Here is a 24,944-nt window from a genome sequence, read left to right on the forward strand (position 1 = left end):
CCTGTTTAAGGTACGTATCGTAGCTGCGGCTCTTTGTTTATAGTTTAATATTCCATCCCCTGGTCCTTGCTATTTTTTGTAAAGTTGTTCAACTTCACTCTGTCATCGGATGGCAAACAACTCGCGATGTATCACATAAAAGAGTGAACGCAATGAATCGTATTCCACGTTACCCACAGACGAATCAATTAAAATCGCAACTTTTGCACATATCGTTTTTAATGTTGAGAAGTTCTTCTCAACACTTAGCATAGAACATTCATTCATGATGCGTAACCAATCGTCACAAATCCTACTTACCTGACGAGGCCGTCAACCGCGATCACGAAGGCGGTTCTGCCTAGGCGAGGTTTAGTCATTGCACCCAGACTAAATTGACCCTAGCGATTATCCCAAATGTGGATAACTCGGTCGTGTAATTTCTGCTAGTGGGGACTGCGTTCGCGCTATCCCTTTTATATATTTGCCCACTACCAATAATCCTGTTGGCTTTCGAGTTAGGTCAATGAGCGGCCACGTTGCTTTCATTAGTTGTGGCCGTATTGATCCTCGTTTGGGTGTTTTATATTTCTCATGACCACTCTTACAATTCATTTATTGATAATATTCCATGACATGCCTTGCCATTATCCAAGTTATCCCTTTATCCAATCGTCTCTACGTGTCGAATTTGTTCTGAGATAAAGCCCTGCTTTTTCAAGCCTGAAGAGAAACCTCTTATTAAGGCAATGCAGCCGTGGGAGCGACTGAGTGTTGACTTCAAAGGGCCATTGGAGGGTCCCAGACCTTATTTATTGGTTATCATAGATGAAATGAGTCGGTTTCCATTTGCATTTCCCTGTGCTGACATGAAAAGCACTACGGTTTTAGAGTGTTTATCTCGATTGTTCTGCTTGTTTGGTTTTCCAAGTTTTGTGCATTGTGACAGAGGAGGATCTTTCTCATCTCATGAATTCAAGTCCTTTTTGCATTTTCGTGGAGTTAGTGCAAGCCGAACAACTCCATATCATCCTACTGGAAATGCACAATGTGAGAGAATGAACCAGACACTGTGGCGAACCGTAAAATTGATACTCAAAGATAAAGAACTCAAGGATCCTCAGTGGGAATGTGTGTTACCTGAAGCCCTTCATGCTGTGGCTCTCTTTTGTGCACTTCTGTTAATGCCACTCCTCATGAATTGTTTCTCAAGTTTCCCATAAAATCAATGCCCGTCTTGGTTCGAAAATTTGTTAGAAATAAAGATGATCCTTTATGTGAAGAAGTCGATTTACTAGATGCTCATCCAAACTTTGCTTCAATAAAATATAAAGATGGACGAGAGTCTACAGTATCAACGCAAGATCTAGCCCCTCTCGGATGCACTGATTGGGTATCACTTTATGATGAGAGTAATAAGTCAAAAGGGGTGGTAATTCCTATTGAACAAAATATTGAATCTGAAGAAGTTCAGAACACAGATCAAAAACCAACCTTCAACATTTGAAGCGGAAATGACCCAGGTACCTGTTCCAGGCAGCGTTGGAAGACCGACAAGAATGAGAAAGCCTCCTGAAAAATATGGCGATTGAGAATATAATTGTTAAATTTTGAAGGGGGTAGAGTGTGGTAATTTATATTGTATTATTGCATATTTTGGTATTCTCAACTTACCTGTTTACTGGCAACAGTAATTTGTCTGCCGAGTCATACTCGACTAGCTTTTATCTGAGTCATGTTTTGTTGGTGCTTTATCATTTCATTGTGAACTGCTTTAAGGTCCTGCTAACGTTTAAGTTAATTAAAGCCTAGTATTTGTGGATGGATTAGTTTGTGAAGTAATAAACAAAACTTAGGTTACCACACGAAGATTTATTGGTATGAACTGAGCACAGTACGACTTCTGTTAATAATCTTCAGTTTGCATTGGGAATTTTTTTGAAATTTCATCATACCCCAACCTAGCTGGTACCGGTACCCTAACTGTACATACAGGTGAAAATTCGATGCTTCAGTGTCGCTAACATCGGAGGAGTAGGGCAATATTAAATAATGAAATTGTTTTTATTTACATATGATGAGCATACAATGTTCGGTTGATAAATTGTAATTATTAAAATTTGGTTGCCAGTGGACTAACTAGTACGGTAACTGCAGGCCTACCGTAATTTTTTGAATGTATCGTATGACATAAAATGCTGGTATTCTGCAACGTTGAACGCTGAATGGTCGGCCAAAATGATCTTACACGTCTACCTTTTAAGCCTTTAATTAATTTTACGTTTTGTTCTTAGATTTTGGGCAAATTTCAACGGGAAAGCAACTCCTCATCATATTCTGCAAATAACTTCACAGAACTTCGATCAAGAACGTGCATATAATTTCAATAATTTAATTAACATTTTTATTGAATTTATGGTTTTATTGGAAAAAAAATATATGCAGTGTTCGCAAATCATGACTTATTTGCTGTAGTCCGAAAGCTCTAACACTGTTCTTATCTGGTTAGTTTGGGCATGTAATCGAGACCACTTTGACTTTTCCGAATCGAACCGGTTCGCTGGACTGGTTTTGATGGACATGTAATCAGACCTAATGTCTCCGCATTCATATCATGATGGTCAGGGCTGGTATACTACAACCCTTAGATGTCAGCCTGAACCGACTCTTCAAAGCAAACGTGCGAAACCAGTGTATGGCATGGCTGAACGAACAGCCAAAGGTAACTTCAAACGACCTTCTTTGCCTACAGTTGTGTCTTGAGTGAAGAATGCATGTTTGTTTATTCTGTTGGTTGGAAATGGTTTCATAATTATAAATAACATGTTTCTTTAACCCATTCGTTTTCTGGAAAGGTTGAAACATTTATAATGTCGAATATTGATTTGTCTTATATGTTTGAGACAATCCCGAATTGAGGTGTATTACTTCGTGATGTTATGTTTGCATTTTGTTTAAATTTACCATTCCAATTTAAATTGATACCCATCAATCATACTGTATATTTTCGCAAATAAGCTGAGATATGAACTCGGAAAAAGGGTTGCCAAACTGAGAGGTCGGCTAACTAAAATTCCAACAGCTACAACTCGAACCAGCGCTTGGTACACTACTATGGGTGACCGTACATTTGAACCCATGCGTATATCCACGGGTTCAATCTATATGCGGGTGCTAAAACCCATGAGTTAGGGTTAGTATTGGTTTAACTATCCGTGAAACAAAAAAAAAATTCCATAGGTGCAATTGTCATGGGTTCAAATGTACGTGGGTTCAAATGTAATGGAACCACTACTATGATATCAATAACAATCTGTGATTGGTTGTCATACACGTGATCGCTTGTGTGTTTACTTTCAGCGTTATGTGATAATTAATCGAAAGACTAATGATTTTTTTCTCAGTAGATTATGCGATATGGATGAGACTCCAATGCGTTGACATGTCAAGCAATTAAACATCACATCCAAAAAGTGATTAAAAAGTCCAACAGGTCATGAAAAAAACATTTGACAGTAGTGATTTGTGATTCTCAACTCAAAACATCCCCAAAGCATAAATTTCCATGGGGAGTGATTATCCATCAGCACTTTAAAGAATGGATGGATGAAGACGACGTATGTTGTGTTGTGTTTAAAATGCCTCGTTCATTTATTTGAACTCGTCAAGTTATCATCTTAATAAAAATTGCTAATTTCGACATGGCGTTCATTCTCGCTATTTCCTGAGATAAGACAAAAATTAGTTTTTCAAAAATTGTAACTAAGAGGTCTAGTTGCCTTTGGGTTTGTTTATTCTGTTGGCTGTCCGTATTTGCCACAACATGGTACGTAACTTCCTATTCGTTGTGATCAGTAATCAGTAATTTATTTTTTCACCAAACAGAAAAAAAACACTTCATGCAAATAAATATAAAAAAGGAATTTAAATACGGCATTTCAGGGCGAAAGGAATCGCGAAAAACCAAAACTGGTTAACGAGCAGCGACACCCGTGAATTAATCTAACAGAAATATAAACAGGAGAGAGAAAGAAGTCAAACATTATATCATGAGAAAAAAAAAGACAGCAAAATTCAACCAAATACGTACAACACTAGACTCCGAGCACCGTCAGTAATGTAACCATGGAAACGACATTTCAAAGATATGGCCACACAGAGTACGGTGCCGGTAACCATGGACTTTGTTAAGTTCACCTTCAAATAGAGAATGAGGTAGAGCTGAGGTGAGTAAGAGGTGGTGCTGGAGTCATTACAAAGTCCAAGAAGAATTGAGAATTAAATGCAAAAGCAATCCAATAAGTTAAAAAGCAAGATAACATGAATAACAGGTAAGAAAATACTTAAAAGAAAAAAACACACAAAAATTCTTCCGGCAGGATAAGAGTTATTATTAAGATAGCTCACCTACCTAGCGTATGCAATACATAGCCATACCGGTTTTAAAAAATAATATTTGATCAATCAAATAGAAGATGATTTAAATATTAATCAACAGCAGCAATAAATGGATTTTGAGTTTATAGCTCCATCTATATGTTCTTATGAAGACTCTTAGTCTTACGAAATATATTATCTATAAAAGCAATTGGTACATGGTTCGAAAATGTGTAAGGCGAGTTATACGGTTATATCAATATATAAAATAACAACAATTGAGAAAATAGCATATCAACATTTGATACGAAAACATTAAATAACAGATTCAAAAAGCCAACTACAACTGTTAGGATCTGTGGATCAGATCGAGGATTCATGGCAATATCAAGACTGAATGCTGACAACCTATCAACTCAAGGTCCTGGCAGGAGACAGGTAAGAAGAGAGCATGAGTTATTTAAATTTAAAGGTAGAGTATGTGGAGTCGCGTAAACATTGGGGGATACTATTCCAAATTAAAACGCCTTTATATTTTAAGGAATTTTGGGTTTTGCTTAGGGAATAGCGGGGTACAAATAAATTAGATCTTGACGAGGAGCGGGTGTTATGCTCATGCATGGAACTAAGTTGAACAAAATGATTGTCAAAAGCTGCAGGTAATTTCTGCAAGTTTGATTGGGAGGCAGCTCCCCAAGCAGCTATAGCATATTGTAAATGGGATTGGAAAAGGGCAAAATATACAGTTCGCAAAGTTGCGTCTTGTACATAGTGCCTGAGCTTTCTCAGAATCCCTACCGATCTTGAAAGTTTTCTGTGTAGTTCAGCAGTGTGGGTGTTCCATTTTAACTGGCTGTCGATATGAAGGCCCAGATATTTGTATGAGTGGACAACTTCGAGAGTGATACCATTTATTTTAATCGAGATGTTTGCATGTCTAGTACGAGTTTTGGGGGTGAACAACATCACTTTAGATTTATCCACATTCACTGTAAATTTGTTACAAACCATCCAGTCATATATTTTTTTAATTTCAGAGTTTACTTTGTCTTGGAGCGTATTCAAATCTTGAACTGTCAAGCAAACAGGCGTCGTCAGCGAAAAGTTTGGTCAAGAAGTTGGAGGAGGACGACAGATCATTTATTGCGACGAGGAAAGCAAGCGGTCCCAATACAGAACCTTGAGGAATTCCACAGTGGATGGGGAGCATCGCGGACCTATTGGAATCCACTTCGACAAATTGTTGTCGACCGAACAGGTAATCGCAGAATAAGTTGCCTGTAGCACCTCGAAAACCATAATGTCTCAGTTTGTGTGAGAGAATAGAGTGATTGACGGTGTCGAAAGCTTTTTTAAGATCGAGGAAAATACAACAAACAAATTCTCCTTTATCCAGTTTATCGTAAATATAAGAAATTAGGTCGAGAATAGCGTGGTTGGTCGAGTGATTGGTTTGAAATCCGAATTGACATTTGTTGATTAGGTTGAATTTGGTACAAAAATTGAGCATTCTGCTGTGCAATAGTTTTTCTAAGATTATGCCAATTAGGGGTAGTATTGAAATTGGTCTATAATTTGGAGGATCATTATTACTACCATTCTTAAATATAGGTACCACTCTTGCAATCTTAAGTGAAGAAGGGAAGGTACCTAATCTAAATGACGCGTTGAAAAAGTGACTTAGTGCTGGTGAGATGATATCAGCGACAGATTTAAGAATGTGGGATGAAATACCATCATGACCAACAGCTTTTCCCTTTTTCAGGTTCGCTATAATTTGGAAGACCTCTGAACGTGACGTAGGTTCAAGAAAAAATGAATTTTGCAGGGGAGTACCCAAGAAGTCGGTAAATGAGACTGAGCTTTGCGGGAGATCATCGGCAAGTTTCTTCCCTACCGTTGAAAAGAATTTATTGAATTCACTAGCAATCAGGACTGGGTCAGTCACAGTGGTTCGATTTTTGAGCTTCAATTCTGAGATGGAGATGGAATTTTTGGATTGTATCTTAATGATGTCATTGATCGTTTTCCACGTGCGTTTAGCATCACCTCGGTTGGTCTCAAGGACAGTGCGATAAAACAGTTCTTTAGATTTCCTTTGCAAATGTACTAACATATTTCTATACTTTTTGAAGTAGACACGCTGGGATGTATTGGCCATTAAAAATTTATTTTTGAACATATTATTTTTGTGTTTGATGGACTTCCTAATTCCCCTAGTGATCCAGGGTTTGGAGTAAAGTTTGTTTTCTCTGCGTGAAAGGGGTCGTAAAGGCGCATGTTTGTTAATTAACCATTTTAGGCGACCAAGGAATGTATCAAAAGAGTAATTGAAATTTTCTCTACAAAAGGTAACACCCACATATTTGCTACACATTGACTCAACATCGGATCTAAAAGAATTGTTACAAAATTTAGACATATCGCGCTTCATGCGAGTATTGGTCTTGATGCTTATATCTACACCTGATATTGTGCACATTACAGGAAAATGGTCGGTCAAGTCGCTTATTAAAATAAATGATGATTTCTCATGATTATCTTCGATTTAACTATTTTCTCCTAACTGACTTCCTCAATTCGACTTACATTTTCCAAATTGTGTTCATTCAAAAAATATATATGTTTAAATCCTGTTTATTTGACTTCATCTGCTGCTGTTTACAGCTATTTAGGTGTCGCTGACACGTTAACTTTATAGTTTATTCGCGACTCCTCGTCTATTGCAGTCGAATTATTGTACGTCTGTTATTTCTTGTCTCGATTTATTTTTACTGTTTATTTGTACAATATTTCTTGCATGACGGAAATAAATATCTGAATCTGAATCTGGCGTTTGTATAAATGTGATCTATGAGGGTGTGGGAGGTAGAAGTGACCCTAGTAGGTTTAGTAATCACAGGAAGAACATAGTATGACATGAGCATATCGAAATACACAGCAGTGGAATTACTATTGGTGTCGAGTAGGTAAATGTTAAAATCACCCAGTATGACAAATTATTTTTTGGTCATTGCAAATTTTTCGAAAAGGCGAGCCATTGCTAGGGTAAACGATGGAATATTACTTCTCGGATGGTTGTAAATAATTCCAATAGCGAGACTCTGTAGTTTTGAGTTGGGTTGTGAAAATTTAAGCTCGATCCACATATTCTCACATAGGCTTGCACGTAATTGACAAAAATCGATTCCGTAATTACGGCCAAATCGATTACGTAATGACCCCGTAATTGCGATATTTTTTCACACATTTAAACCTATCATAACAACCAATTGAATCCACTTCATTTCCGATTGGGACATCGAGTTTGGGTTTTCATATTCCTGGCAGTACTACACGCCGGTGACAGATGTTAAGACAAGAGTGAATTCAAATTAATTTTATTCTGATTGTTATCTTTTGTGCTAGCTTTGATTTCCTTTATCACATTCGCAAATTAACCGTCCCAATTTTATGCGATCAATTTTATCATTACCGACACTGGTATACGGATATTTATGAAACGATAGTTGACTTTTTTAAAATCGTATTCAAAAAAATGTCGGGTTTCCAATTTATCAATGCCATGACGAGCGTATTCTCTCGTTTGATTATACTTGCTCCTGCCTCGCGACGAAGACTTGTTATTGCACCGTTTTTAACATTATTCGACTTTACTACCTAGTCAGCATTTTATAATAATTATTGATGCCGACTTATTGACGTTATTCCGATTACCATGCTTCATTTTACATTAAATCCTGTCGCGGCCTAAATGTTGTAACATTATTTGCAACAAATTTAGATCAAATATTAATTATTTGCGCATAATTTAAATATCGTACTTATATGATATGGCTTTTCCGAAAATACAAAGTTATATCGCAAAAAAATGCATTTTGTGACATTTATTTTGCACGCACGAAAAAATTAACTTATTTTTCTAACTCAAGTCGACGATCCTATCGGCCAAGATTGACACAAATTTGGTCGAGTGTCGGTGGTTTTCAAGAATCAAAATAAGTTGCCGCATTTGGTAAAGACAGTTAATCATATTTGGCCGAAATATTGCGAGGCATTGTGGAAAATATATTGAGCAAGGACAAGTCCGGACTGATATAAAACGATAAAACCGGTAACAGAACATCAAGATTTTGTAATTGAAAATGGTTCTCGCACAGAATAAACACACTGGCTCATATTTGATAGTAGTTAAATTGAGAATATTGAACTGTTACAAACAAAAAAAAACGATCGTCGAAATTCTTAAATCTCGTTGCCTTGGTTAAATATAATCCAATGATCAGGACATTTTCAATTAAATACTGCATAAAGATAGTTATACATTAAACATTTAGGCTACAATTTAGCTTTTTTTTTTTTAATTTCAATCCATGTGGTGGAGAAATCCCACTATTTAAATACGGTAACTATAAAAATAGAATAGGATTCTGGATTTGATTTAAGTATTCTAAAACAGTGCTTCCCAACCGCCGGTCCGCGGACCGTCAACGGTCCGCAAAGGATTTTTACCGGATCGCGGGAAATCCCGTCATATTGTTGTTTCTCTGCCGTCTCAATCGCTTTACCGATGCCGAAAAGACGAAGTTGCGTTGGTTCATTACGCAATTTCTCTTCCGTCGTCATATTGCTGTTTGATAAGCGCGACATTAATTATCACGGTGACGTATTGGCAAGAGAGAGAAAAGTGAGAAAAACGGCTGCAAATACCGAAGCTTTAACTTCTTTTTAAACTTTCACTTTTCACAATCGACGGAATTGACTGCTTTGAAGAGAGCTCGTTTCAATCGCGAAAGCGCTCGACCAATAATTACGACTTTACGTAATTCGTAACTTCCCTTCCGTAACTCGAAATAATTCCGTAATTCCGTAAATCTGTAAATTACGTGCAAGTCTATAAAATCTCACAGTTAGGGAACGCTAAGTCAAGATCACGAACTATTTGGAAATCTAAATGATTTTTGATGTAGACACCCACACCACCCGCCTGAGTTGGGGAGGGGACATGGAAAAAAGTGTACCCTGGGATGTCTACATTAAGAAATGTGGTCCTATTATTGATCCGTGTCTCACTTAAAGCAATCACATGAGGAAGGAAATGAAAATTCAAAGTCAGTTCAATTAGATTGTCAACATATTTTGCTAGCGATCTGATGTTATAATGTATTAGAATAAGGTCTGATGGTGAAAACCTGGAGGAAACCTCATTGGCATCAGTTATTTCAAGGTATCGACTGGGTTTTGAATCATCAAAAGGAATAATACTAGCTGATTCCCAGTTGGAGGGATAGGTGGCTAAATCATTCATAGGGAGCATTGGTTATGACTATGTGTGAATGAAATAAGAAAGGGAAATGACATTAAATATAAAATGTATGAATATACAAGAGTCTACATGCATTACGTTATCGAATAAGTGGGAAGGGGCAGTTGAAAAAAGTGGACAGTAACTCAAATTTGACAAAGTAGGACAGAAATACATTGTAATAGAGTATTATTTGTTTAAAATGTTTGCACTTATCTGATCTTCTCCAAATCTTCTTCACTATTTACTGATAAAGTGTTAGTATCTTTATTTTTTTCACAAGAACCTTTCCATTGGATGTCCACAGAAAAGCGTATCCGCAACGTTTTTTCAGGACTTTCGCTTGATAGAATAGATTTTTATTTCTGTCTGTTAGATTCTCGACAATGAAGGTTTTCGATGAATTTGGGATACAAGTTGAATTTGAAGCAGATTTGATCAGGTGGCGATTCTTTATAATTTTATTTCGGATCTTTCTGTTTGTAAATTTAGCAATTACGGGTTGGTGGATTTTGGAGTTATGTGTGGGGGAACGGTGGGTAATCGAGATATCGCAGGGTTTGATGTCAACCTTAATCATTTTCCCCATCTCCATCACCAGTTTGTCAGTGTCCTCATTTAGTGCAGGGGCAATGCCATGGAACTCCAAGTTATCCAATCTTGAGCGCCTTTCTTGTTCTTCTACTTTTTCGGTAGTATAGAACAGTTCATCCTCAAGGTCATAAACTAGGTCTTCAAGTTCCCGGATTCTTTTACAACACTTTTTGAGGTTGTCTTCTGTTTAGCAGTTATCTCGTCATATGTTTCTGATTGAAATTTTTGAGACTCCTTGATTAGGGCGATGTCTTGTTTGATTTCCTTCAATGAGTGCGTTTGTTCTTCTAAGCACTCTTTGAGCCCAGGGCTCATAGGTAGGTATTCCGAAGAGATGTTGCCGACATTGAAATTATCTGTGATGCATTTGGCAATGAGAGCGGGAAGTTGGATCTCTATATTCCTCTGGATTGCTTCTTGTAGATTTAAATTTAGGTTTGTGAGTGTCTCGTGGTGATGTATAGAAGGGCCTATTGGAGAGAGGCCAGGATCTGGTAGACTTCTGCTGAGACGTGGTTTGAGCTTCGGCTTTTGGGTGTTGAGGAGAGTAGCCTTGTCAGTGTTGGTGTTCGACATATTGCTGATATGATGTTCAATTGGCAGCGATGATAATTAAGTTAGACTATTTTAAGGTTTATACCTGTAGATCTTAATTATACAGCGAATAATGAAAGAAAGGTTTGCTAAGCTAATTGCACATTCACTTTGCATACCTGCGATTTTTGGCAGTTCTTATATTTGCGAGCAGTTTTTTTAGACTATGAAAGTTAGCAAGTCAGCCCTCCGCACACGACCAATGGACGAGCATTTGCATGTTTTCTTGAGACTAGCAAACCAACGAAAAATAAGGCCAAACATCGAGACCAAATAACCAGCACAAGTGAATGAATATATATATATGTTTTATGTCTTGTTTGCTGTAAGATTCAAGTGTAATTTCAACACAATACATTCAGATACCCATTCCTGTACCTAATTTCTTGCTTTACGGCCCGCGTGGTCAATAATTTTCAAAAAGTGGCCCGCGACATGTTTTGAGTTGGAGACACCTGACGTGAGGTATAGGAGTAGAAAACCGCCGGACTACTACCCCACGACTTGGTAACCCTGTGCGTTCGGGCATGGTTTTAAATACTTTCGTCGCCTTTTAAGCTGATAAGGAATAAAAGTAGAAAATAGAATCCACTACAAACCATTTAACCGTATTCAGAACTCAGGCGATCACTGACGATTCTTATGGCGACGGTATCCCCATCAGGGGCGATAGAGATACCTAGAGATGTTTTTGAACGAGTTCGCCGATTTAGCTTCAGTGAAATATTTCCGATATCTGTTAGAATACCGGTAGGTACCGGTACTGTCCAAATTATCAACTTGGCAAGCGAATTTGTTAGAAAAATATTTTATATCTGACAAAGCAGGGAAATACGAAAATAACACACATACAGAAGGCTGTCATCTTCCTTGTTAGTATGGCTACCGGTACCAGGAGAAGAAAAATTATCAAGTACCGGTACCGGTACGGTAATGAGATCCCTGCTGACGCTTGATATTTGGTCACAAGATTGCAGGTATAATATTTTAACAGTTCTAGATAAAATATTTGTCGCTGCAAGAAGGTTTACAACTTGCAGACATAGGTTGTCAGGTTGTGGTACAGAATATTATGGAAATACGGACATCATAACAGAATCGAAAGATGAATACATCAGGGATTGATTCAGATATTTTATTTTGTGACAAAGAGTATGATACTGAATTCGGACTGTCAGCAAATACTGCTATTTCTAGAAATTCCGCTTGAATACTAACTGAGTATTCAACTATACATGTGTAACGTTTGTAGTGCAACTTATGATCATATCAATGCGCAACATTTTTAAACATTCATTTGATAGCATATTTTTGATTTGTTTTCTGTGTGTATACCGGTACCGTAAAACCGGCTAACTTCGGATGCCTTGTAACTTCGGATGAAATTTTCAATTGTTTAAATCTCGACTAAATTGCGTCATATTGTGCTTCTGGCAGTTTCTATAGAGAGTCCTTATATATCTGAATCTGTTATCATGATCAATCGCGCAGTTTTATTTATTATTTGATTGAAAAATCACGTTTTAGCAAAAAATTGACACTCCGTTATCGAGCGGCTAGAATCATGACTTCTAACTGCGCTAACTTCGTCAAAATACCGTCATTCGATAGAGGGCGTTACCAATGTATATACGAAATTAGACTGGTCGCGAGATGTCGCAGGAGACTCGAAAAACAATTAAAATTCAAATTGTCTTTTTACATCAAAATAATAGCATCTGACGCACACATTGAACCAACGTCACCCTGACGTCGCTCGCTTCGAAGACGACGTCATGTTGCGTCGCCGTTACAGATTTGACGTCAGACATTCGGGTGCCGACGAGTTGGCGTATATTTGAAAATAACAGCGATATTTTGTTCGGTTGGATCAATATCGGCTAAAATATACACATCAACAGTTTCTTGTGGATCTTAAATTCATGCCGTCGAATGTTGGAAATGTAATTTAATTTATTAAAATTGCAATTAACGAAAAATATTTTCGTTCGATTTGTCGATTCAAATTCCACCATTTGGAACGGCAGCATGGTTTAAAACAGAAAAATTGTAAGCAGTCAAGAAATGTTGCGTAAATATAAAAATATATAATCAGCGATAAATAACAAGAATCATTGTTGCCAGGGATGGCCAATTCGAATAAAGTATTCGAATGTATTCGAATATCTCGTCATTCGAATATCGGAATTCACGTTCATAAGAATATCGGATATTTGTGTGACGTCACACATTTTCGACGCCGCTTTCAAGATGTTTCCGTTGAATGAAAACATTCTCGATAGAAAACTTGCGCGTGATTGTTTTCATCACTCATCAGCGTAACGTGTTATTTAGGCCCGTAAAGGCCTTTACGATTGTGTTATTTTCTCTAAAACGAAAATTTTCCACAAATTTGTTCCACGATAACGATAACATTTATTTTATTTTTGTATGCGCACGGAATTGTGAATCTGGTAAATACGTTCATCGGCGGCGAGTTTCTAAAGACAACGCAACTTTTTGATTGAAAAGCGGCAATTTAAAATACTGAAAATAAAACCGTAAACAACATAAGTTTTACTGAGGCCCGCGAAAATTTTAAAAACGCTTTTCTAGGCAGTGAAAATCGCAAAATTTCGTGTGCCTCTGGCACACATTATGTTTGGTCGGCGTTTAGAAACATATCGTCACTAATTGAGGGCGGGATTTGCCTGATTATCCATTTAAATTGCTGTCGAATATTTTCGTGTTAACACGATACAAGGTTTGAATGAAACGCGACTTTTTCCCTGGTTGTGAGGATGTATATAATATAATTAATCTAAAGTATATTCAATCGATTTTATTGTGATGAAATAAATTTTACTCTGAGATATTTTACTCTGAGCATTTCGATCGAGCGGAGTCACTGTTAACAAGTAGATCTGAATATTTGCCGAATTCGCAAAATACGGATAAAAACAATACTTAATTAATCGGACAGTTTACCTCACATTTTTATTTTTATGGCCGTGGTTTGCAACGGTATATAAGAGTGGTGAGGATTTTATTTTGTCGACGCAACCGCAGGATAAATTGAAGACAATTAAATTAATAAGAGCAAGACATTTTAAATATGCCCGTGTCGGTCACGAATTCATCACTTTGCACAATAGAAAAATATATATTCGTTGTTATATTATTTGTTGTAAAAGTCGACTCTTTCAACAGGTGGCATAATCGCGGCGATGAATATGTATTTCTAATTTACTGCTAAACTTTATATGTATATTCATTGTATGAAATGAATTATTCTCTACACTTAACATGATTTTATATAAATATTTGAGATTTTTCTAACGGCGATAACGAGTTGGCAAGATTGCAAAAATACATATTAAAATTAAATACATCAGGCAGTTTATCTCGTACTTTTCGGTCGCAGATTGCCGTGGACCGAATAGTAATGTTTTTTTTTGACGTAAGAAGAAGCAACCGCGAGTTATGTTGGACACATTAAATTAATATATAAAGATATTTTAGAATCTCGTAGTTGTCATGGATTGAATATTTTACGTAACAGAATGATCATTATACGCTGACAAGACGGCTCTTTTAACGAGTGCGGAATCGCGGTGGGTGTTACAGGCGGCAATGGGAATTTCCGATTTCGAAAATCCTGGCTGCGCGCTGGCAGTGGTGGTCATCTATTCTCTACTAATTTATTTCTAACTCCAAACACAACAATATGTTACACATAATAACAATATGGTTCACATAAATTTATATACAAATATACTGGTAGGTAGTAGAATACTCAAGGCTTAAATATTAGAATTTTTAAAGGCATGATGGATTTTCGATTGTTGTTGCCTGTATTGCCAATAAATTTAATTACTCTCAGAAAATATACACAATTATCTGAATACAAGTAGTATTTTTGTCAATAGACTCGACTATTATCGTAATATCATGATACTAATGATAGAAAGCGTCAGACAACTCCTTGGCTATCTTTTCATATGGTCATTTGTACAAAGTGAATAATTTTAATAAACTGACTGTGTCACAAGTTGCTATTATTTTTTATTAATAGCTATGACCTATCAATTACTTTGTGTAATGTGTACATATACTGTTGGTCTGTGGCTTCGATCTGATATTTCTATTGATGCTTATTTCCTAATTTACTGGGTTTTGATCAACTAAAACAAAAATGTGTTATTTTCGATTTTAGAATGTATTCGGAATTCCAGATTCGAAAACATTATTTTAGAATGTATTCGGAATAGTTTAGTATTCGGAAATGGCCATCCCTGATTGTTGCAAAACTTGCAAGTGAGTTCCGTTTAATAAATTTACCTAAAGTAATTTTTGCCAAATCGTTGTTTTGTCGTGATTTATGCACGGCGGACATTTTAATAGGTCAATTTAGTAAAGAATCCAGTCATATGCATGCTCAATAATATTTATCGTGCGACTATATACGATGTGGAATATACAAACGCTATCCAAACATTATCGGCTATGATCGGTGAATATTCGGATCTAAAGTTAGGATAAGAGAAAATAAAACGAGACATTTCAGTATAAAAACAACTTGAAAGTGCCGCACCAGAAATCCTACGATCATCATTATCACCGCCACTCGCGACGTGGATTGAACATCTGGCATTTTCGCAACGACGTAAAGCGTGTTTTGTCTTCGCGCACGCAATTTTCGCTCGAGTTGTTGCGTAAATATAAAAATATATAATCAGCGATAAATAACAAGAATCATTGTTGCAAAACTTGCAAGTGAGTTCCGTTTAATGAATTAAACTAAAGTAATTTTTGCCAAATCTGTGTTTTGTCGTGATTTATGCACGGCGGACATTTTAATAGGTCAATTTAGTAAAGAATCCAGTCATATGCATGCTCAATAATATTTATCGTGCGACTATATACGATGTGGAATATACAAACGCTATCCAAACATTATCGGCTATGATCGGTGAATATTCGGATCTAAAGTTAGGATAAGAGAAAATAAAACGAGACATTTCAGTATAAAAACAACTTGAAAGTGCCGCACCAGAAATCCTACAATCATCATTATCACCGCCACTCGCGACGTGGATTGAACATCTGGCATTTTCGCAACGACGTAAAGCGTGTTTTGTCTTCGCGCACGCAATTTTCGCTCGAGTTGCGGTGACGCATGGAGGTGATTCCCCATCCGAAGTTAGATGTTTAGTGGTGTAGTGAAAAATGAGACAATTAAGACAGAAAAAATGATCCGATTGGCGACAAAATTAAATGCATGTGCAGAGAATTGCATCAATGTAATATATTCCAAATTTGACGCGAATTGGACAACAAACGGCAGAGATATTGATTGAAGTATAGTGAAACCATCCGAAGTTAGCCGGTTTTACGGTACTGTTTTAACAATGTTGGCCACGTCAATGTATCGATTAGGCTACAGACCTGCTCACGTGTGATTAGTGTTTTCCCTGATAATTGCTTTTATGAGTGTCTGCACACCGAATTTGCCGCCATGGTTTTGCGTTTGTTTGTATATTAAACCACTTATCACCTTTTCCGCAATGCCCAATCTAGCAATCAGTATAGTTTTCGTGGCTTGGCTTTTCTTAAAGCTTTCATGGCTTCATGAGTATGACTATCGTCGCCAATTTATCACATTCCACTCCCCACATTATCTATGCATGAGGTTGTAGGTATGGGTCATTATCAACGTAATTGTTGAAAGTACTGAAGTACAACAGCCCGAAAGTTTAACACTATCGTGTTTTTTGTTTGTCAAGTTTGGCCCAAGCCTCCTTTAATTGGGCTTATGTTTTTGTGTGCGTGCTGGTGGGCAGGCACATGAGATACTTCTCATGTTTTAAACTTTTTTATAGGTATTGCTTGCCCTCCAGAATTCTCCATTTTTAATTTATGTTTGTTATGGAGTTCGAAATAAACTATCTATCTAAATACAGTTTGTTTTTCGCCAAACCTAAATAACAATTTTTATTGAATTGTATACCAATCGAAATCCCATGGGGTGGGATGAGACAAAAAAATATGTCCGATGGTCGATGGACAAGCCTGGTTTTTGGGTAGTATGGATCAAATGTGCATGAAATGTAAAACTTGTACGGTACTTGAAGACTTGTCATAATTTAATGTTGATACTGTAATAAAATCAATATTTTATTTCAATGCGCCGTGATTTGTATCAATTAAAGTGATTGTGTCGGGAGTTTGAAAACAAGAAGTTATATTTCTTATCATTATTCTCTCCATTTCAGGACTATGGAGGTTTCCTAAACTGCTTTCAACTCAGCCTGGAGCACATATCAAAAAAAATTTGATTGAAATGAATAAAGTTGCTGGACACGGACTCTACTCTAGTCTTGGGTATGAAAGATGTTTTATATCAAGATTTCTAACTCTTGTTTTCACTCTGTGTTTGTATCATTCCAAGACAAACACTTGAAACTAAATAATTGATGCAATGAAAACAAAATAAGATTTAAATGGTTTAAAGTAAATTTGTCCAAAATGTCCTGGCTGAAACAACTAAATCAATCGGATCAATAACCTTGCAATTAATGTGAATTTCTTTCCCTTCTCCTGTTTTAGGTTCTGTACTGTTATTGCCAAACTTTACTTTCCCTATTCTAATCTATCATAGTTGGGTCTGATTCAGGATATTGAAATCTTGAATATGAAAACCTTGCATTCATATACTTTTTTGGGGTGCTATCATATTATTGGCCCACCAGTGAGCTAATCCTAAGTAAGGATTAGTTAGATGAGGCAATAGCAAGACATTACACACTGCGGTAATGGACTGGTTTGAACTTCTAGATCAGCCCTAATCAGCCTAGTATCAAGCGAATGTTTCATGGGTGCTTGTCTATTGTCTTGCTTAGAGTTCCCAAATAAAAACCTTGATCAAATCAAAAGTTTTTGCATTCAGCATGAAATAAATTGCAGGTACTCTTCTAGTATGTTCTGGTGTCCGCCATCTTGGTTCGCATACTACAGGAATACCAAATTGCACTGTAAATAAATTGCATAAAATCTCATGTGGTAAATAAATTTGCATTTTTAATTTCAAGGTAGCAAGAATATATTGCGATCCGATCTCTCCAACATGAAAACAATAAATTGCGACAAAATTTTACCGATCACCAGAACGCATTGGAACTTATCATGGCCAAGTACCGACAACAGATGATGAAGTTTATCGAGCACCAAAAGTATCAACATTTTTTTAAATCCCAGGGTTAGGAAAGTTAATTGTTTTATTAATTTTTTTTCAAAGGTTTAAAATACCATGTATCTAAGGCAAATAAGAACAACTTGTTAACTAATCCCATATTATGTAATGCTGATATGTAAATTAGCTTTAATATACCGTATATGCTCGTTTTACCACCCGATCTTGATTAAGGGCCCATTTGAATAGCCGCCCGTGTGATCAGAACATAAAAATAAATAAGGGCCGGTGCTTGAATACCCGCCCGATGTAAAAGCTGATTTTTCAGTGGTAAAGAACGATAGGAAATAAGAAGAAGTTCTGGCTTTTAAGCGCTGGTAGATAACACTCACGCCTCGGTCGTCCAATTACATAACAGATAGCATTAATTACGTAACACTGTGGTTCTCAAACTGGGCGTCGCGTCGTTTCAATATTGATAAGGCGTCGCAAATCTTTTCTTCTTTTGCGGATTTGTACCTGGGGTGCGTAGAAAAAGTGCCTGAATAAGGGCCGGTTTGAATAAGGGCACGGTTAGTGAGTTTGGTTAAAAAAATATGGGCCCGGGCTATAAAACAAGCAAATACGGTATTCTTATTGTTGTGCACGAGTCATACTCCAGCTGTTTTCTACACTTCAAGTAGTTTTTAATGTCATAGCTAATCAAATCAGTGTTATAGTAATAATAAAGAGTTCCGCACCAAATTCAGAAAAGTCCACCTTGGTTGGGAAAAGAAGCTCCATAGTATTTTGAATTGTTTTAAACTTCTCAGGGCTCTGGATACACAATAGGTAACTAATGATTTTCAATCTTATTTTCTGGTTAGACTCTTAAGAATATTTTAAATGCACAGATCATAAAAGTATTGTCCACGTCAGTAATGCTGAATGCGTCATATCAGAAATATTTTAAATTAAAAAGGAGTGTTTATGTGGGCTGCACTGCAACAATCAAACTTATCAATGCTTTCTAAAATACACTTCCAAGTGATTTAATTTCATCTATTATCCCAGGATCATGACAGTGCTGCTGAAAGTCTTGTCGAACAAGCTTCAACTCTCAAGAAAGAGATGGAAGCGAGAAACACATATCAAGAAAATTTAATTGAACTGAACAAAGTTGCTGGACACAGACCGAGGTCTACTTTAGTCTTAGGTATGACAAATTTTTACAAGAACCAGTACTAGCTTTGTTCATTTTGTAACGCAATATTTATTCTATTATCTTTATCTGTATGATATTTTCGGGCATAATTGTTCGTTTTTTTATTTTTACCGAACACTGGAGCCCGACCCACCAAACCATTCAGTGGGGCCCTTGTCAACACTCAAATTTCCCCATCAAGCATAAAGCCCTTGTCAACACTCAAATTTCCCCATCAAGCATAAAGTCCGGATCTAACAGTTATGTTACAAAAAGCTGCTCATGTGGTTAAAAATACATGTTTTCATTTTTTTGACTTGTGTCTTTATTATTGGAACGCTGAGCAACAGTCGTATTCTTTTGTCTTTCTCGCATTGATTTTTTGTGTGGCCCGGCTAACTGTATGAAGTTGGTCATATGGCCAACCGAAAAAAAATGTGGCACACCCCCTTGCTTTAGAATAATAGTAAATAAAATAATAAAATGTAAATCTCAAACAAAGTTATGTTTGCCAAATTCCCATTTCTGCCTTCAAGGTATTCAGCAAGAAAATAATGCAATTCGGTCCCTACAACATGAGAACGATGAATTGCGACAAAGTTTGACCGAACACCAGAACGCATTGGAACTTATCATGACCAAGTACAGACAGCAGATGATGAAGTTTACTAAGCACCAAAAGTATGTTGATCTTGTCAATTCATTTCATAATCTCAGGGAGAAGTAAGTCTATTGTTTTACTATAAAATGGCTGTATTATTACTAATAAACATTTAATTGAAGTTTCAGTCTTTCAGAATACCTTATGGTTCTAATACGAACAATCCTATTTCCCGTAGAAATGGCAAATTAAGGTATTTATCCTAGGCTTTTGGCCAGTTCAGTGCAGCGGCTCCAAAAGTTTACATTCAAATGCGACAGTCTATATAATATATGTCCAGGGTGTCCATGGAGTCCCTTTACAATTTCAATTTTGTTATGAGGTCAGTTCTCTTAACCATTTTTTTTTTAAATCGGTAATTGTTTAAGTATTGTTACTTCATTTAATTCATCTGTGAGGGCCGAACAATATATGGTATCGATAAATTTCTTTCCAATTTTAAAAAATTTTACGACTTTATGGACACCCTATATATTGTTTGAATAATATCGAATACTTGTACTTGTATTTAGAACAAAATATACTTTTTATTAGGTTTAACATTATTATCAGACCTGCTACACTTCAAATTTACTATGTTTTGCAAGTATTAGTGTTAAGTATTGTACTGGGGTACCTTGAGCATATGGAATGTTCCAATGGGGTTCCACCCCACCGAAAAGGTTAAGAACCAGTGGATTAGGCATATTGGAGCGACAATTCTAAAAGCCAAGAAGAACACATTATAGCATGGGGTGTGCAACCTTTAATACAGGAGGTCCAGGTAGAAATAACTCGGCGAAACCTGTTACGGCATTGTAAAGTCGTACCTGGCATGTATAAACTAGACTCAGGTATTGGCTTCGCAACGCACAGGGATTGGAATTACTCACACGTACCAAGTTGAATTTAATTGAAAACTGATTTCGCGGTTCGTACACCATTCAAAATTGGCACTCTTGTGGGCCGCATTTGGCCCATGGGCCAGTCGCGGGTTGCGCACATCTGCATTATAGTATTTGTAAATTAATATTAAAAATTAAGAGCTGTATAGCTGAATAATATTCACAAAGAATAATTATGAAGTTTTACTTGGATTCAAATATTTCCACAAAATCAATGAACCATGGCTTGAGAGCATTTTTAGATTTATTTATATCTTTCGTTTTCAGCATCCAGATCACTGAAAACACTTATCAAGCAGAAAAACAATATCAAGAAGAGAATATGAAACTCATTGATAAGGTATTGAGACCAAGTTTATTCTAACCCTCAATTATGTCGTAGTGCTTTACTGCTTGGTTACCCCACAATTTCAGTTACCCTGGCCCGCATTCCTGGTCCCACATTTCAGTTTATCACAAATTTGATTCTGGGGATTGGTTTTGATGTAAAAGAACATGTTATTAGTCCCATAGCTAAATTCATTAGGTATTGCCTGCCAAAAATCCCCTAATTGCTGTAAATATATGCACGATTAACCCTCTAACCACCACAAAATTGTGGCATGGCAAATTTTGTGAGTAACCTTGCGTAACATTGAGCATTTTTTGTATAATCTTAGAGTAGAAACAGTGTGTACCAATATGGAGGTAACTAATTTTGTTCGCCTATTTTACATCAAGTCGTGTAAAGGGACTGAAATCTATGGGCAGGGAGTATATTCACTTGGCTAACACAGACAGTCCTCGTAATAGAACTAAAATAAGGAAAATCGGAATTATGACCCAACTCGTACCTGGTACACACACTACAGGATTTCTGAAATAGGCATCTTGATTAATCAAGTTCAGTTTATTGTATATTTGCCACTGATATCAAACAGTATGTGATGGGCTACTATTGTTTGAAGAACTGGAATCTTTCTTACTTGTCAATCTTGTCATTAGTAATGCTGGAGGTTTGACAATAATTATTCAAGCAAAATAATTCAGCCACCTGGTGGCGCTGAAGGTTCAAGTTATTTCAAAACAAAAAAGGTTGCAGTTTTATCTTAAAAGACATTGATTATCTTTCCATGTTTCAGATCCATGAGATGGCTGCTGTGATGAGGCATTCTGCGGATGTTGATGATGAGCAATATCTCAGAGATTACGACGAATTATCCCGATTGCAAACAGAAAATGACATTTTAAGAGAAATGCTGATGATATCCAAGAGTTCATTTGGATCAAGACTTATAACCACTGAACAGCAAGATTCTGGAAAGACTGAAAAACCAGAGAATGAACCTGAAATGGTGCTCACTGACGATACTACTAGTGATAAGACAGTTATACATGAGGGGGAATCACCCTAAGACTACTCCCAACAATCAGTCAAATAATTATATTACAATAGGGAGGAAGTTTATGTTCCTTTATCTTGTTATTCCTTGTGTTTCTATCAAAACTCAGTATTGAGAAAATATCTGGTTCATACAAAGTACTCAGCACAAGGCTGTAGACCAGTTTTCCCAAACTGGAGTCTGCGGACCCCCGGGGGTTCGTGATGACTGCACAGGGGTCCGTAACTATATGAAATGAGTCTGATTAATCTTTATTGATTTACTTCAACCTAAAAGGCAAAGGCAATAAAAATTTTATTGCCTTTTGCAATGCAACGACCAGCATGTGTGAGGCAGCATTTTCAATTCTTGCCAATATGATGCCAAAATATGGGCCGACACTTGTGTAATAGAGTCGAGCCTACGCGTTTGCTCGCCACAAATTGCTCTCCGATAATTGATAAATTGTGCAACTCATCCATCATAATACTGTCGTTTGTGTTGTTCATCCTCCCTTGCTAGTAAGGCATAAAAATTGATATGGCTTAGCGCAGGGGTCTCCAACTCGAAACATGTCGCGGGCCACTTTTTGAAATTTATAAAACCAAGAAATTAGGTACAAAAATGGTTATCTGAACGTATTGTGTTGAAATTACACTTGAATCTTATAGCAAACGAGACATGAAACATATTCATTCAATTGTGCTGGTTATTTGGTCTCGATGTTTGGCCTTATTTTGCGTTGGTGTTCTAGTCTTAAGACAACATGCAAATGCTCGTACGTTAGTCGTGTGCGGAGGGCTGACTTGCTGTCGATAACTGCCAAAAATCGCAGGTATGCAAAGTGAGTGTGCAATTAGCTTTGCGAACCTTTCTTCGGGCACAATGGACTGACCGAAACTCGTTTATTTCGTCACAAAGAACATGCGAAATGAAATTATCGCATTTATAATTGCATTATAACAATATAATGAACGTGGACAACTGGGGAATTTTGCTTCACTTTTACAGTCTGTCGGACCGGACTCTTGATGATAAATGACACGATAAAACCTACTAGAAGTTGACATCGTACTAATTTAGTTTTTTTGTGGAAAAGTCCCAACCATGACGCGGGCCGCAAAAAATGGCTGGCGGCCCGCGTGTTGGAGACCCCTGGCTTAGCGTGAGGGTCCGTCAAAAATAAATTTACAAACGGCTTCGCTATTTCAAAAGTTTGGGAAACACTGCTGTAGGCAAGTAACTCTAGTAACAACATGAAAAATCGGGAGAGAATATATGTTCCTTCATCTCACTGTAAAACTTTGTGTTTTAGTTGAAGTGAAAAAAAAGTTATTCGTGGACTCCGCACTAGACATGCAACACGCAAAAAAGTCATTGGCACTCAAATAAGGGGGAATCCTCATGATGCTTGCTTTTTTAAAAAGAATCAACCCCCAAAAAATTCAAAAGTCAAAAAATTAGGGAGATGATATATCTTTCTTTTGTCTTTCTTACTGTTATCGCCAGTGTTTGCTTGAGCACAGTATTGAGAAACTATATCTAATTCATTTGAAGTACTTTACTCAAGGCTTTTGACCAGTGGTTTTCAACCGGGTTCCAACTGTCAGTGCAGTCTCTAGTGTTCATCATGTTTGCATTTAAATTGGACAGTCTATAATACTATATTTGTATTGTTTTTATATAACTGGAAACATGGGTAATGATATGATGAAGGTATTTCGTGAGAGACTTTCATGTGCTCTGCATCAAATTGCTTTTTCACATTTTTAATCGGCATAATTCACAGGTGTCCCTTAAGCTTTGGAAATGTTTGTTGGGGTTCCGCTCCTATATAAAGGTTGAAAAACCACTGCTCTAAACAATGAAGTCAAAGCACAGTGATCTAAATTCTTTTGCGCCTTGATTGGCATAGTCAATTTTGCTTATTTTATACAAGTTTTAAGTCCCTCTTGTAGTAAAGCCTATTTGACTTGTTGCAAAATGGAGAAGATGAAAATTGGGTTATTATTATATTTAGAAATTTTATTCAAAAGTTTCCAAACGTCCGTTAAAAACAAGCCCATTTAAGATGAAATGCAATTTTTTGAAACATTCAAATATCGACTAAAAATACTCTATTTTCGATAATTTAAATTCTTAATTTTCGGATTGTTATCGAGTAATTTAGATTATCAAAATGTTATATAGAGCTACCATCCAGTGGTATGGCCTAAACGGCCTATGTTTAATTTTTGAAAATGATATATGAATGGAGAATCTATTGAATTATTGTTCAGATTAACTTTCTTGCATTTTTCGAATCCAGACGAATTGAATATATATCGACTTCTATGTGTTTTGTTAAACATGAGCCTATTCAGAACATTAAACTATTATGTTTTAAAAATTCCCAATTTCCATTTAACATAGCCCAGCTTTTGAGTGAGTGCATGGTCAATTGACTAATCTTCTTTCAACATAGTGTCCCTAACATTTGGGTAAGTTCTTGTGGCGTGATTTTCAACCCAAACTGATCCCACATTGGTTTCATGCATCGCACTATTAGTCGCCGATCTTGGGTAGTATTGGAGGCTTGAGTCATATTTTCAAATCCGATGATCCGAATTCAAGATTTTTGTAAAAGCCCGTTAAATCGCAAGGTGTTTTGTTTGAGTCCTAGATGATTTATCAATTTGATTTTTGTTATCGTCAGTCAGATCAATGTGTCTCAAAATTTTGTTATCAGGGGTCTGTTTTTTGTCAACACTGGAGCAGTTTTTCAAATGAATTATTAAACTGAATAGAACATTTATAAGGAAAGAGAAATATTTGCACATTTGTGACATGCTGTTT

At 36.6% G+C, this 24,944-nt stretch overlaps 1 protein-coding gene, 1 long non-coding RNA gene and 1 other non-coding gene across 8 annotated transcripts in view; all 3 read left to right on the plus strand.

The window, feature by feature from the left end:
- Positions 1-24,913, plus strand: part of LOC120344644 (FGFR1 oncogene partner 2 homolog) — a 254,399-nt gene extending 229,486 nt beyond the window's left edge. For 3 of the 6 annotated variants that reach the window (XM_078112957.1, XM_078112955.1, XM_078112956.1), the window contains 4 exons: positions 19,074-19,215; positions 19,740-19,884; positions 21,016-21,088; positions 21,870-24,913. In XM_078112957.1, the coding sequence (XP_077969083.1) occupies positions 19,131-19,215; positions 19,740-19,884; positions 21,016-21,088; positions 21,870-22,142 (576 nt within the window). In that variant the 5' untranslated portion in view covers positions 19,074-19,130 and the 3' untranslated portion in view covers positions 22,143-24,913. Of the gene's footprint in view, positions 1-10,949; positions 11,827-17,103; positions 17,213-17,919; positions 18,087-19,073; positions 19,216-19,479; positions 19,885-21,015; positions 21,089-21,869 lie in introns of those variants that run through there. The other 3 variants (XM_078112954.1, XM_078112959.1, XM_078112953.1) reach the window with 3 other exon arrangements.
- On the plus strand, positions 293-455 carry LOC144423171 (U1 spliceosomal RNA). Its single transcript, XR_013475665.1, has one exon. It is a non-coding gene; the product is annotated as a U1 spliceosomal RNA (small nuclear RNA).
- LOC120344646 (uncharacterized) lies at positions 3,632-6,852 on the plus strand. Its single transcript, XR_013475481.1, has 3 exons — positions 3,632-4,794; positions 5,394-5,614; positions 6,122-6,852. It is a non-coding gene; the product is annotated as an uncharacterized LOC120344646 (long non-coding RNA).
- Positions 24,914-24,944: the final 31 nt, after the last annotated feature.

The sequence above is a fragment of the Styela clava genome, chromosome 5, assembly GCF_964204865.1.
Source record: "Styela clava chromosome 5, kaStyClav1.hap1.2, whole genome shotgun sequence".
Taxonomy (NCBI): Eukaryota; Metazoa; Chordata; class Ascidiacea; order Stolidobranchia; family Styelidae; genus Styela; species Styela clava.